Raw genomic sequence first — 14,252 nt, 5'->3', positions numbered from 1 at the left:
TGCATAGCAATGTGTCCTGAAGGTTGCCTACAGTTAAAAGGTTGAAATAATTCAGTAAGGATCGTTAAATTAGGCATTCGGTGCTTTATGCCGCATATCTTTGCTTGGTTTCCTGCATCATTTTTCTTTCTTGAAGGCTTGTATGTAAAGCCAGGTTTTGAGCTGCGTTTTGAAAAGTTTATGATTGCTCTGGAGTCTAAGGTCAAGGGGCATGGAGTTCCTTAATATGGGTCCGGCTAGAGACAGAGCTCGTTCCCTCACTTGGGTAAGTCTTGTGGTTTTCACAGAAGGAATGGGAAGGCATGCTCTGTTTGCTGACCTTAAATTTCTGTGTGGGATATGTACTCTAAGTGCTGTGTTCAGCCATTCTGCTTCATCGTCGTGGATAAGTTTGTGTATTAAACACAGTGCTTTGAACTGTATTCTTTGTTCTATGGGAAGCCAATGTAGGGTGGCGAGTGTATCTGTTATGTGATCTCTCTTGTTTTTTCCAGTGAGAATTCTAGCTGCAGCATTTTGTAAAATCTGTAGAGGTCTTACTGTAGTGTTGGTTAGGCCTAGTAGCAAGGCATTACAATAATCTGTGCTGGCGAAAATCAGAGATTGAAGTACAGTACGGAAGTTTGGTAATGATAGTAATGGTTTCAGTTTTCTTAGTATCATGAGTTCAGCATATCCTTCCTTAACCTTTATTGATATGTGTTGTTTGAGGTTTAGTTCATTGTTAATTATTACTCCGAGATTTCGAACTTTCTTTGCTAAGTCGATTTGTTGGTTGTTATTGAGAAATATTGGAGTTTGTGAAATGTTCATGCTTTTCCTTTCTAAGAGTATAAATTCGGTTTTATCAATGTTGATTATTAGCTCCATTGGTTTAGAAGCTGTTTTATTATATCTAGATACATCATGGCTAGGCCTATTGTTTTTTCAATTGTTTCATCGATTGGTAGGATTAACTGGATGTCGTCAGCGTAGATGTAGTGTATGATTCCAAGTCCAGCGAGGAGATGGCATAGTGGCAGAAGATATATGTTAAACAACGTAGCAGATAGTGCTGTCCCTTGTGGGACTCCTGTTTTCAAGGTAATCTTGTCTGATAGCGTGTTTTTAATTTGAACTTGAAACGTTCTGTTATTTAGATATGATTTGAACCATTTGATTGTTTTGTCTTGTAGACCTATTTCTTCAATGCTTTTGATTAGTATTATGTGATTCACTGTGTCAAAAGCTGCTGATAAATCTAATAATATTAGAATATATTGTTTACCGTTGTCGAACCCTCTTAATATATTGTCCATTAGAGCAAGTAGGAGTGTTTCAGTACTATAGTGCTTGCGGAAACCGTGCTGGGACGGGTAAAGGATATTGTTATTATCTAAATGCTCAGATAATGTGTTTGTACTGTTTTTTTGACTAATTTGGCCATTAGTGGTAAGTTTGACACTGGTCTGTAGTTTGCTAGTATTTGGGGGTCCATGTTTTTCTTTTTGATTATTGGTTTGATGATTGCTCCTTTCAGTGTGTCTGGCATGTGTCCTTCTTCTAGGGAGTAGTTTATAATTTTTGTAAAAGTAGGAGCGGTGATTTCAGTAAGCTTTTTTATTTCTACTATGGGTAATGAATCTATTTGGTGTGGGGCAGGATTTAGTTTCTTGATCATGTTCTCAACCTGGTAGTCTGTTATTTCGACATATTCGGACCATGGTGTTACGTGTCTTTTACACATTTTAATCTCTTGTTTGGGTGTCTTAGGTATTTTTTTCCTCAGGGTCTCAATTTTGTCATTGAAGAATTTGGCTATTTCATTGCATCTGTTTTCGGGTATATTCTCTGGTGAGTTTGCGTTGTCTTTGGTAAGATTATCAACTATTCTGAATAGGGTTTTGGGGTTGTTCATGTGTTTTTCTATCTTTGTGCTAAAGTAAGTTTTTTTGGCTTCGAGGATATTTTTTTTGTAAAAGGCTAGTTGTTTTCGATATTGTGTCAGATGGTCTACCGATTTGTGGTTTTGCCAGATTTTCTCTATTTTCCTAAGTTTTTGTATTAGTTCCTTAATAGTTCCTTAATATGTTTCCCGTGTCTTGATTGCTTCATGGAAGCCTTCCACGAGAACTCTTACAAATGGAGCAGGTTTACTTCATGGTGCTATTCTCAGTCCCTTGACCCCTTTACCTGTCCAATCACGAAGTTTTTGGACTATTTCTGGCATTTATCAGTCAGGTCTAAAAACTTCTTCCATCAGAATGCATGTCAGTGCGGTAGCCGCCTTCCATAAAGGTGTCGGGGGTGTTCCCATATCAGTACAACCCCTTGTAATACATTTTCTGAAGGGTTTGCTTCACCTCAAGCCTCCACTGTGTCCTCCGGCCCCTTCTTGGGACCTCAATCTGGTTTTTGTTCGGCTCATGAAGCCACCATTCGAGCCTCTTCAATCCTGTGACCTTCGCTATCTCACATGGAAAGTGATTTTCCTTTTGGCAATCACTTCGGCTCGCAGAGTTAGTGAATTACAGGCTGTAGTTACCTATTCGCCTTACACTAAACTTCTGCAGGACCGGGCAGTACTCCGCACTCACCCTAAATTCTTGCCTAAGGTAGTTTCGGACTTTCATCTCAATCAATCCATTATACTACCTACCTTTTTTCCCAGGCCCCATTCCAATCCAGGAGAACAGGCTCTGCATACCCTTGACTGTAAATGGGCTCTAGCATTCTACCTAGACCGTACAGCTGCCCACAGGGAAAGCACTCAATTGTTTGTCTCTTTCCTTCCTAACAAGTTAGGGCAGCCTGTGGGTAAGCAGACTCTCTCCTCCTGGTTGGCGGACTGCTATCAGCAAGTAGGCATTCCATTTCAAGACCATGTTAAAGCACACTCTGTGAGGGCCATGGCGACTTCAGTAGTACACCTACGATCGGTGCCGCTTCCTGACATTTGCAGGGCTCCCACCTGGAGTTCTCTCCACACCTTTGCAGCCCACTATTGCTTGGACAAGGCCGGAAGATTCCATCTTCGGCCAGTCTGTCCTTCATAACCTATTTCCAACGTGACGTACCAACATCCTTCCGCCTGCCCGTTAGGGTTCAGGATGCCCTCGGCCAAATTCCACCCCACTCCTAGTGCCTTGCACACCTGGGTACATTTGGTGTATTCTCTGACATCCTCAGCTTGGTACTCACCCATATGTGAGGACTACCATCCTGTTTGTCCTGTGAGAAAGCAAATGTTGTTTACCTGTAACAGGTGTTCTCACAGAACAGCAGGATGTTAGTCCTCACGAAACCCACCTGCCGCCCCGTGGTGTTGGGTTTGTAACATTTTCTTAATTTATTTTTCGGCACTGCCTGTAGCTTTTAAACAAGACTGAGGGGGGACCCCTGCTGGCTGCAGGATTGGTGTCATGCTGGGCATGCCCAGTGGGGGCCAGTCAAGGTTCTGGAAACCTTGACAAAAGTGTTCCGTGATTGGGCTCCATCCTGTGATGTCACCCATATGTGAGGACTAACATCCTGCTGTCCTGTGAGAACACCTGTTATAGGTAAGCAACATTTGCTAACTTGCTGTTAGAATCTCATTTAAAATGGAGAAGGAGATTTACATAGCCTTAGTTGTAACTGATTACATCTTTGAAATGCATAAGTCTTAAATTTCATACTATTGCTTAGAATATAAATTATATTTCTTTTTCTTTATTTAGTCATTCTTGATTTCACACCTTATCGTTTGTGAACCCAAGGCGCGTCTTAAAATAAAATATAAAAAAATTATACACAAATATCCAAATCAATCAAAACTGACATCTAAATAATATAATTAGTTATTAGCATGATAGCTAATCACGTAATATCTTAAACATTTATATTTAACATATGCCTTATTTTATAGGTTCTTATGTACCTGCTGAATATGCATCTTTTAGGATTGCTGAACAAATTTTTACTAGAATAGGAATGGATGATGATATCGAAACAAATTCATCAACATTCATGAAGGAAATGAAAGAGGTATTAAGTTTAAATAATCTTACACTCAGTAACAATGATGTCTTTAAATCTGGTATGTATCTAAAGAAATGCAGATTCTAGGAGGTGGTTCTTGATTTTAAATAGATAATTAGTCTTCTAGCATCCAAAGTTTTAAACTATTCATCATTAGTGTTGCTTGAATCAAAGCAAAACAACTGTAAAACAGTCTCCTTGCCAAAATGGAACTCACCTCATGACTACTTTTTCCTCAGTAAATATTATGTAAGATTTTTTTTTACTGAAGGAACTTGGAAATTAATGAACTTTTGCTGGGCATGTTGCTGTCAAAAAATTATTTTATCTGAAAGTAGTTTGATGCTTCTGAAAATGGCTCAAAGGGGAAACCTAATAAGCACAACAAAATTAAATTTGTCCGATGATGGTACAGAAGACTCTATTCTTGATGAAGGAGGTTGATTTCATTCACAAATTTTTATGACAGAATAAGAACTAGTTGAATAAAAGCCTATTCTTTGAAGCTATGACTTTAGCTTGAACTTTTAGTGACATCTATGATTGAAGATTTAGGAACCTATACAATAAAAATGATGCTTAAAACATCAAAAGGGTGTGGCAGACCCTCCCAGTATGGCCATTAGACGCCACGATCCCTGTCTTTGAATAAACTGAGGTGAATTTTAATGCCTGCGTGCACCAATTTTATAACGTGTGTGTGTTATAAAGTTGGATACCCGCGTGTGCATGTGCGTGCGAATTCCATCTTGCGCGTGTGTTGCGTCCGTCGCTGCTCGACGCCCTCACTCCGCCCTCTTTACCTCTGTGGCGACTCCCTCCGGGTCTGATGGACGGTTAGCTGCCACGGCGTCTTCTCGCTGTCTCCCTCTGGCATCCCCGGACTGGCACAATGCTGCGGATACGCCATGTTTCCTGATGATGTAGGGCGCGTGCGGCTGCTCCGATTGATGTACCAGCAAGGGCGCGAACCTCGGGGATGTCCCCCTGAGTTGACATCATCCATTTCCAATATAAAAGGTCTCAGTATTCGCTAACGAATGGAGTAAGTAAGGGGATAGCTTCGGCTTTCTCTCAAGCTACTCTGCCTCCTCGGACTTACCAGAGGTTCCCGCTCCCCTGGGGGCCTTGCTCTCTTTTCTTTATTTCAGATTGCAGATAGGAACCGGTACTCGCTCCTCGAGTGCCCATGTTCCTGAACACTCTGAAGATTCTCTACTGCCTGGAAACTATCGCAGATACAGATATTTGTGAGACCCCATCGCTCTCTCAGAGCTTTCCCTGGAACCAGGTACTCACTCCTCGAGAGCCTAACCCTTTCCAGCTACTGAGCCTCATTAAGACCTTATGTGAGTTTTGTCATCCAGTTCTGGCTATGAACAAAGCATACCCTGTCTACTTACTATCTATAGTTTCTCTACAGCTCAGCAACCCTGGGATCGCTGTTCCAGTACCTGAAGGACTTCAGCTCTGCTGGGCATATTAGCTCACTACTGCCACCTCTGGTGGTTCTACTAACCTGTCTAATAAAATAATTATCTGTGTCTGTCTCCATACCCAAGCCTAGCCGGTGGTCCCTCTCAGGATATCCTCCTGGGGGCGCAGTCATCTGCCATCGGCCCAAGGATCCACCTATCTACATTCCTCTACAGCTGAGTGCCCTCTCCAAGCACTCCGCTAGTAACAGATTGCTACTCCTTCCCATCAGGAGCCTTCAGCAACAGATTCATTACAGATTGCAACTCTGCAATCTATACTTTAACAGATTGTTACCTACTCCCTCTACAGAGCTGAGCATATCAGATTGCTGACTCCTCCTTCCACAGGAGCCGTTCCATAACAGATTGCTAACTCCTCCCTTCTTGAGGAGTAGAGCATAACAGATTGTTAACTCCTCCCTCTACTGGAGCTGATCCATAACAGATTGCTAACTCCAGTGGATCCGGCTTTAAATTGGAGAAGCCGTACTCCTGGGAATCCAGCTTAAGGTATGGGATGTCAGTAACCCATGGACCCAGCACATCTCTCCGCCTTGCAGGCTATACCAGGTCTGGCTCAACGCATCTCAGAACAGCAAGAAACCTTGGAGAAACTTACTGCAGCATTCAATCAGCTTCACACACAGAAAATACAAGGCACAGCTTCTATTCAAGAAGGTCAGTTACAGGAGGTAACTTTAAAGACTGCTGTTCCACTGGTCTTCTACAAGATCCGGAGAACTCCAGAAGAGGCAGGGCTTTTTGAACCAGTGCAGCATACATTTCACCTTACAGCCTTCATTGTTTCCCACGGGCCTCTCTAAGACCACTTACATCCTGTCATACTTGGATGGGAGAGCCTTGTCATGGGCATCTACCTTGTGGGAATGCAAGGACCCTATTTTGCAGGACATAGAAGGATTTATGGACTTGTTTAAATCCGTTTTTGATGACCCTGCTCATATGTCTGTTGCCGGATTTGCTTTAGTGGACTTGAAGCAAGGCAACAGATCATTGGCTGAATTTGCCATAGAATTCAAGACTCTTGCAGCGGAACTTTGCTGGGACCCCAGATGTTGTGGAGATGTGGGTTTTTTCTCTTTGGTTGGCAAGCCACAAAGAAGCTGAATCTACATAAACACTTCTCAGTATTTACTTATTTGAACAGACACAGAGTCTGCTTGTGTGTGCTTTTCTACAGACCTTGCTCTTAGCACAAACAACCTTTTCCCTAGCACAGAATGCCTGCTTTCTCTCACGAAGATAGTAACATGAGTTAACCATAATAATTAGTAGCTATGTCTCTGAGAATATTGTTGTCATTAAGGATGTGATTGTATACACAAATAATATGTAACGCAGCACAATAAAAGGCCTGCCTGAAGTGATTTCAGGATGACTTCCTTAGAATTTCAGGATGGCTTCATTAGAATCCTGTCTGACGTCTCTCCTTTCCTTGCGTCTCTCGCGTTGCAACAGATGTCTCAAGACTCTCTTCTGCAGAGGCCTGGATACCCGCTTGAAAGACGAGCTGGCTGCTCGCCAGACACCTGACTTGCTGGAAGAATTGATAGCCTTAGCTACTAGGATTGATTGCCAGCTCCAAGACAAGGTGAAGGAACTCCGGCCTAAGGTGTTAACTGGGCTGAAACAGGCCAGTACCCCTGCACTTCGGATGGGTCCAGCAATTCCTGCTGTTGATAAAGATGAACCGATGCAACTTGGTCATGGTCATTTGACCTCAAAGGAGAGAAGATTTCAGAAGAAACGCGGCCTGTGCATGTACTGTGATCAGCCCGGCCATGATCTCTACATGCTCCATTCATCCGGGAAACGGACGGGCCTAAGTCCCGCGGGAGGACTGTTCTTGGGCCACACTGCGTTATCTCCTCTGCTCTCTCATCCAGTCTCTGTGACCTCTGAACCAACTATGGTTCAGACTCCTGCCTTGGTGGACCCAGGGGCAGGAGGCAACCTTATTCTCAGACATCTTGTGGAAGACCTGAGGAGTCCCTTCGTCAGATTAGATCCATTATTGCATCACAACTTGAAGTTGGCTTTGGACGTTCCTTTACATCGCCACTTCTCTTGAGGATCTTAATGACGACCACAGCTGTTCTATTCCTGGCTGCTGATATTCATAGCGGTTGCTCTGTTCGCCATGGCTAGATGGCGCTCTACATCTTACCGTCTTCACGGACTATATCTTAGAGGTATCCCCTGTGCTTGTTTCACTCGGAAGTCGTGTCTGAAGTCTACAGCACAATTAGTTCCGAAGAAGATATCTCTAGCTACCCGCCTGTTTAATTTGCTGGTGCTGCCACCATCTCTCTTCCAGCTTCATCTACGGAAGAGTTATCCAGAAGTGGGTTTTGGACGTACCCCAACATTGCCACTTCTGTTGAAGGTTCTGTGACATCCATAGCAGCTGAGCCATTGCTGCTGAATTCAACACCTCATCCAGTCACATTACTGATGAAGTTACCCTTAGAAGTGGGGTTGGACGTACCCCAACATTATCACTTCCACTGAAGGTTCAGTGACGTTATAAGAGCTAAGCTGTTGCTGCTGAATTGAACACCTCATCCAGTCACATTACTGATGAAGTTACCCTTAGAAGTGGGGTTGGACGTACCCCAACATCATCACTTCCACTGAAGGTTCAGTGACGTTATAGCAGCTAAGCTGTTGCTGCTGAATTCAACATCTCTCCAGTCTCATTACTGAAGAAGTATCCTTAGAAGTGGGGTTTGACATACCCCAACATCCCCTCTTCTGTTGGAGTCTGTGGCGTGTATAGCAGTTAACTATTGCTGCTAAATACTACCATCTCTCATCCAGCATCATCTACTGGAGAGTCATCTTTAGAAGTGGATTTTGGACATTTCTTCAACATTACCACTTCCACTGAATTCCTCAGTGACGTCCACAGCAGCTCTATCCATTGCTGCTGCTATCATCAATAACACTCTGAAAGATTCTTCCAAATCTCAAGATCCATCTGTCACCATTGCAGAAAACGAAATAGAAATCAAGATCAAAGAGATTATGGATATTCGCTACAGAGGCAAGACTGTTGAATACCTTCTGATTTGGGAAGGCTTCGGCCCCGATTTGATCACTTGGGAGCCTCAGACCAATATCTTGGATATAGAGATGCTTCATCAGTTTCACCTCACACATCCTTTGAAACCTAAGCCTCCAAAGAGGAGATTGCCCTTTGAAGGGGGGTACTGTTGCGTCCGTTGCTGCTCGATGCCCTCACTCCGCCCTCTTTACCTCTGGGGCGACTCCCTCCGGGTCTGATGGACGGTTAGCTGCCGCGGCGTCTTCTTGCTGTCTCCCTCCGGCATCCCCGGACCGGCACAACGCTGCGGATCCGCCATGTTTCCTGATGACGTAGGGTGCACGCGCTCCGATTAATGTACCAGCAAGGGTGCGAACCTCGGGAGCATCCCCCTGAGTTGACGTCATCCATTTCCAATATAAAGGTCTCAGTATTCGCTAACGAATGGAGTAAGCAAGGGGATAGCTTCGGCTTTCTCCCAAGCTACTCTGCCTCCTTGGACTTACCCGGGGTACCTGCTCCTCTGGGGCCTTGCTCTCTTCTTTATTTCAGATTGCAGATAGGAACCGGTACTCGCTCCTCGAGGGCCCATGTTCCTGAACACTCTGAAGATTCTCTACTGCCTGGAAGCTATCGCAGATACAGACATTTGTGAGTCACCATCGCTCTCTCAGAGCTTTCCCTGGACCAGGTACTCGCTCCTCGAGGGCCCTTGTTCCTGAACACGCTGAAGATTCTCTACTGCCTGGAAGCTATCGCAGATACAGACATTTGTGATTTACTATCACTCTCTCAGAGCTTTCCCTGGAACCAGGTACTTGCTCCTCGAGAGCCTAACCCTTTCCAGCTACTGAGCCTCCTTAAGACCTTATGTTAGTTTTGTCATCCAGTTCTGGCTATGTACACAGCATACCCTGTCTACTCACTATCTATAGTTTCTCTACAGCTCAGCAACCCTGGGATCGCTGTTCCAGTACCTGAAGGACTTCAGCCCTGCTGGGCATATCAGCTCACTACTGCCACCTCTGGTGGTTCTACTAACCTGTCTAATAAAATAATTATCTGTGTCTGTCTCCATACCCAAGCCTAGCCGGTGGTCCCTCTCAGGATATCCTCCTGGGGGCGCAGTCATCTGCCATCGGCCCAAGGATCCACCTATCTACATTCCTCTACAGCTGAGTGCCCTCTCCAAGCACTCCGCTTGTAACAGATTGCTACTTCTTCCCATCAGGAGCCTTCAGCAACAGATTCATTACAGATTGCAACTCTGCAATCTGTACCTTAACAGATTGTTACCTACTCCCTCCACAGAGCTGAGCATATCAGATTGCTGACTCCTCCTTCCACAGGAGCCATTCCATAACAGATTGCTAACTCCTGGGAGTCCACCTCGACAACCGGGTGGGCAAGGTCTTCTTGCCTCGTGCGTGGGCTCTTGAGTTGATCGGCCGGTTTCAGAGTCGGGTCTTGCTGCCTTCTCCGGCTGCCTGTGTCTGCCTGCAGGTCTCGGGCCCCTTGGCTTCTGCCATTGACCTTGTCCCTTGGGCTTTTGCTCATATGCTACCGTTCCAGAAAGCTTTGCTGTCCCGTTGGCAGACAGTGTTGGAACTGTTTCACACAGTCCTCCCGTTTTTTTGGGCCTTACCATCGCCGACTTGTAGTGGTGGCTTTCCCTTCCTCATTTGCTACAGGGAAAGCCTCTCCGAGTCCCTCAGTGGACGATAGTAACCACGACGCCAGTCTCTCGGGCTGGGGTGCGGTCTGACTCTCCCAGTACACCCAGCGGATCTGACCGGCAGCACAGTCTCGCTGGCAGATCATTCGGTTGGAGGCTCGGGCGATGTTCCTAGCTCTTCTGGAGTTTCTCCCCCTCATCCGCGCCAAGGTGATACGGGTCTTGTCCGACAGCTCCTCCAGTGTGGCTTGTCAATCGCCAAGGAGGCGCCTGCAGTCCGCTGATGGCCCTGGAAACCAGCCGTCTCTTCGCCTGGGCAGAGCGACATCTACAGTGCCCGGCGGCCTCCCACATTGTGGGCAAGGGGAATGTTCAGACCGATGTTCTCAGTTCGTCAGTCGCTCGATTCCGGGGAGTGGGAACTCTGACACAGCCATGAATCTCATCGTCGACAGGTGGTCCCCCACCACCTGGGCCTCATGGCGACCCTTTGCAATGCCAAGGCAAATTGGTTCCTTCGCCGCTGGAGGGAACACGGCTCGGAGGGCGTAAATGCTTTGGCTCTCCTTGGCCGGCGGACGTCCTTCTGTACGTGTTCCCCCCTGTGGCCCCTGGTCGGGAAAGTTCTCAGAAGAATGGAACTCCACCGGGGTCCCGTGGTTCTGGTAGCACCAGAGTGGCCGCGCAGGCTGTGATTCGCGGATTTTCTCAACCTACCGCCAGACTGACCTCTATGGCTATACCATTTTCTTCGGCTCCTTCGTTAAGGACCTGTATTTTTCGACCAGGCCAATCGCTCCTGTCTAGTGGCCTGGTTTTTGAAAGATGACGCCTAAGGCGCAAGGGCTATTAAGAGGAGGTCATCTTCACCTTGTTGTGAGCCCGGAAACAGTTGATGTCCCTGGTGTACATGCGTATCTGGAACGTGTTTGAAGCTGTTTGTGCGAAGTCTGGTATCTCAGCGCTCTCCGCCCTGATCTCGTTAGTCCTCTCTTCCCCAAGAAGATCTTCTCCCCTCTCGGCTCTCACCTGGGTCGGGTAGAATGTCATCACTGAACGGGCCACCCGGATGTGATTGGTGCTTGATGGGCATCAAGCATCTACGTCTACCTTCTCGGCCGCTTGTCCGTCGAGGAGTTTTAGTCTGATCCTTCGAGCTCTCTGTGCGGCTCTGTTCGAACCTCACTGTGTACTTCCTGCCAGAGCGCCCTTCTTATAATTTACAGTGAGATAGACTTTTAAGCCTGATACCCTTTGGGGCAAAAGGGCTCTCTACAGGGGACCAAAGACCTGTGAACTTACTCTAAACCCTAGGCGGGCAAGCGCCAGTGATGGACTCTGCTGCTATAGATTGTGACGGTAGAGAAGCTTTCCAGATTAATATTTAAAGTAATTTTCAAAACTAAAGAGTAGTGGGGAGGTTTTTGGATCCCCCTTCATCACTGGGATTGCAGTGGTGTACAATAGCCTAGTCCCCAGATTTTTCCACAAGAGAAATCACCTGAAGTAACAGCTAAGGGAAAAAGAACAGCACAACTAAAGGAAGAAATGACAAGAGAAGGAGATCCCATCTGGATTTCCACCTGAGTAATCAGGACAGGCTGGGTATCTATGGGAAAGAAGATGTCTAAAGGTAGGATTTTTGCAATTAAAAGGGAACCCTCTCACAAGGATTCCATAGGACAGCCTGTAGGAGATTATGCACATTTAAAATCACCATGGGCTCTACCCCAGAGATCTGTAATAAGGACACTTACCTACACAGAAAGAAAACTTGTAATTACAATCAGATGTACACTCAACTGGACTTAACTTTATTAATCAGTAAACTTTATTTCCCTGTACGTACCCGGATCAGTCCAGACTGTGGGTTGAGCCTCCTTTCCAGCAGGTGGAGACAGACTAAAACTGAAAGGATATCCTATATGAGGACAGAGCCTATCCTGTAACCCTTCAGTATTTGTCTGTCTCCAGCAGGTGCAGCACATCTCCCTTCGGTCTCCTGATCTAGGCTAGTCAGCCCAGGACGCTTAAGACTGTCTTTCTGGTCTCTATCTCTTCTGCTCTTCGGATCTCGGTGATCCACGCGCTGTCCTGTTGGGAACCTTTTGTTTTGCAATTTTCCGATTCCGGGGTATCCCTTCCTCCTTAGTGAAGGTTCTTCTAACCTCCATGTCATCCTGTCAGCAGAACTCCCTGCATTTTCCCCTGCGACTGGGGACGATTTCCGTAAACGTGATACTATACGAGTTCTACTTCGCTATCTCCAGGTTACCCATGGCTTTCAGGTCTTGCTTCATCTTTTGTCCTCTGGAGTGGGCCCATTTGGGGTACGCCGGCTTCTAAGACCACTATCGCGCGGTGGTTGAAGGAAGCAATCTTCTCGGCCTCTCTTTGTCGAGGACGGGCGGTTCCCGAGGGCCTTATGGCTCATTCACTGCATTCTCAAACTACTTCCTGGGCAGACAGTCAATCGGTCTCTCCGCAGATTTGCAGTGCCGCCACTTGGACGTCCTTGCATACTTTTGCTCGACACTACAGTCTGGATGTGCAAGCTCCGCTTCTTGGTTCTTTTGGGCTTCAAATGCTTCGAGCGGGACTGTCTCGGTCCCACCCGGTTTAGGGAAGCTTTGGTACATCCCACAGTCTGGACTGATCCGGGTACGTACAGGGAAAGGAAAATTAGTTCTTACCTGTTAATTTTCGTTCCTATAGTACCACGGATCAGTCCAGACGCCCTTCCCTGTTTGTCTTTTTTTCTGTCCTCTCGAAGCTTGTTTCTCTTGCAGATTCGTAGATTTGTAGATTTCCACACATCTTTTTTGTGCATGAATACTGAGCAAATACACCGGAAGCCTTGGTTGCCCAGCACCAAGTATATGCAAGAGCGGTTAGTCATACCATATCTATTACATTGTTCTACATCTGCTCCATTGAGCTTTATGGTTACTTGCTTGATCCTACTCTGGTTTTGTTATTTTCTGCTTTGACATTCGTTATACTGAAGGGTTACAGGATAGGCTCTGTCCTCATATAGGATATCCTTTCAGTTTTAGTCTGTCTCCACCTGCTGGAAAGGAGGCTCAACCCACAGTCTGGACTGATCCGTGGTACTACAGGAACGAAAATGAACAGGTAAGAACTAATTTTCCTTTCCCTGTACACCCAGACCTGGTCCTGTCTGAGTTCTTGCAGCTTCTCACACCATGAGAAGCACTTAAAGTTCAGCACACTCACTGGCGACTTCTTTTTCATCAACTGGGCCATAAGCAAGAGCTTCCCCTCCGCCCCCCATAAAGAGTCGTCCCCCCCCAGGGATTGTGAGTCAGCTTGAGAGTGAATGGTTAGCCAGAGCAGCCCCAGAAGATATAAATAAGATTGTGTGCTCTTTGGACATAATACACCCAAAGTAAGGGTTACAAGGGCCATTTGTGAAAAGTCTTCAAAGATCCATGAATTTTTCAAGAAGACTGCAGATGCCCACAACTTCCCAGCTTGTCTTGTACCGCTGGATCAATGACTTGCCCAAACACTGGGTCTGAATGCTGTTTATGGCTGTGCAAAGTTCACACAGTTTCAAAATCACAGCAGGAGCAAGCTGGTGAGGTACCTATATTAAAAAGCACCAATTAGGAACAAATGGCATTAGTCAACTCACATTACTCAAGGGAGGGTTGTATTACAGGCCACAACTTATTCAGAAAGTATAGCCGTAGAAGGTGAAGGTTTGGACAATTTTGGGGTCCTAGTGGGACCTATTGGAAGGTGTGGGAGAAAACTAAGTGTGGATATTTTAGAAAGGTTGTGGATTTGGTGGGCCAGTAAAAGAATCAGGCTAAAGGTCTTGTTGTGGAGGAGCCTCACTTTTCTGATGGTGCCAAAAAGTGTGTGACTACTCTCATACCAGCCACCTGTTACTGACCCTTGCTATGGATCCTGACTATTCTCTTGCCTGCAGCCTGATACTGACCTCTGCTATTGACACGGGTGACTACTTGTCCTTCAGCCTGCCCTGACCTCAGGCTGAACTTTG

The 14,252-nt window shown here is 45.9% G+C and overlaps 1 protein-coding gene across 1 annotated transcript in view; it reads left to right on the top strand.

Moving 5' to 3' along the window:
* Positions 1–14,252, top strand: part of MSH4 (mutS homolog 4) — a 184,508-nt gene that overhangs the window by 154,002 nt on the left and 16,254 nt on the right. Inside the window, exon 16 of the mRNA XM_029618699.1 lies at positions 3,887–4,005. Coding sequence (XP_029474559.1) covers positions 3,887–4,005 — 119 coding nt within the window. The remainder of the gene's footprint in view (positions 1–3,886; positions 4,006–14,252) is intronic.

Source organism: Rhinatrema bivittatum, chromosome 10, assembly GCF_901001135.1.
Source record: "Rhinatrema bivittatum chromosome 10, aRhiBiv1.1, whole genome shotgun sequence".
Taxonomy (NCBI): Eukaryota; Metazoa; Chordata; class Amphibia; order Gymnophiona; family Rhinatrematidae; genus Rhinatrema; species Rhinatrema bivittatum.
The sequence above is the reverse complement of the archived record's forward strand: the minus strand, read 5'-3'. Positions and strand labels throughout refer to the sequence as shown.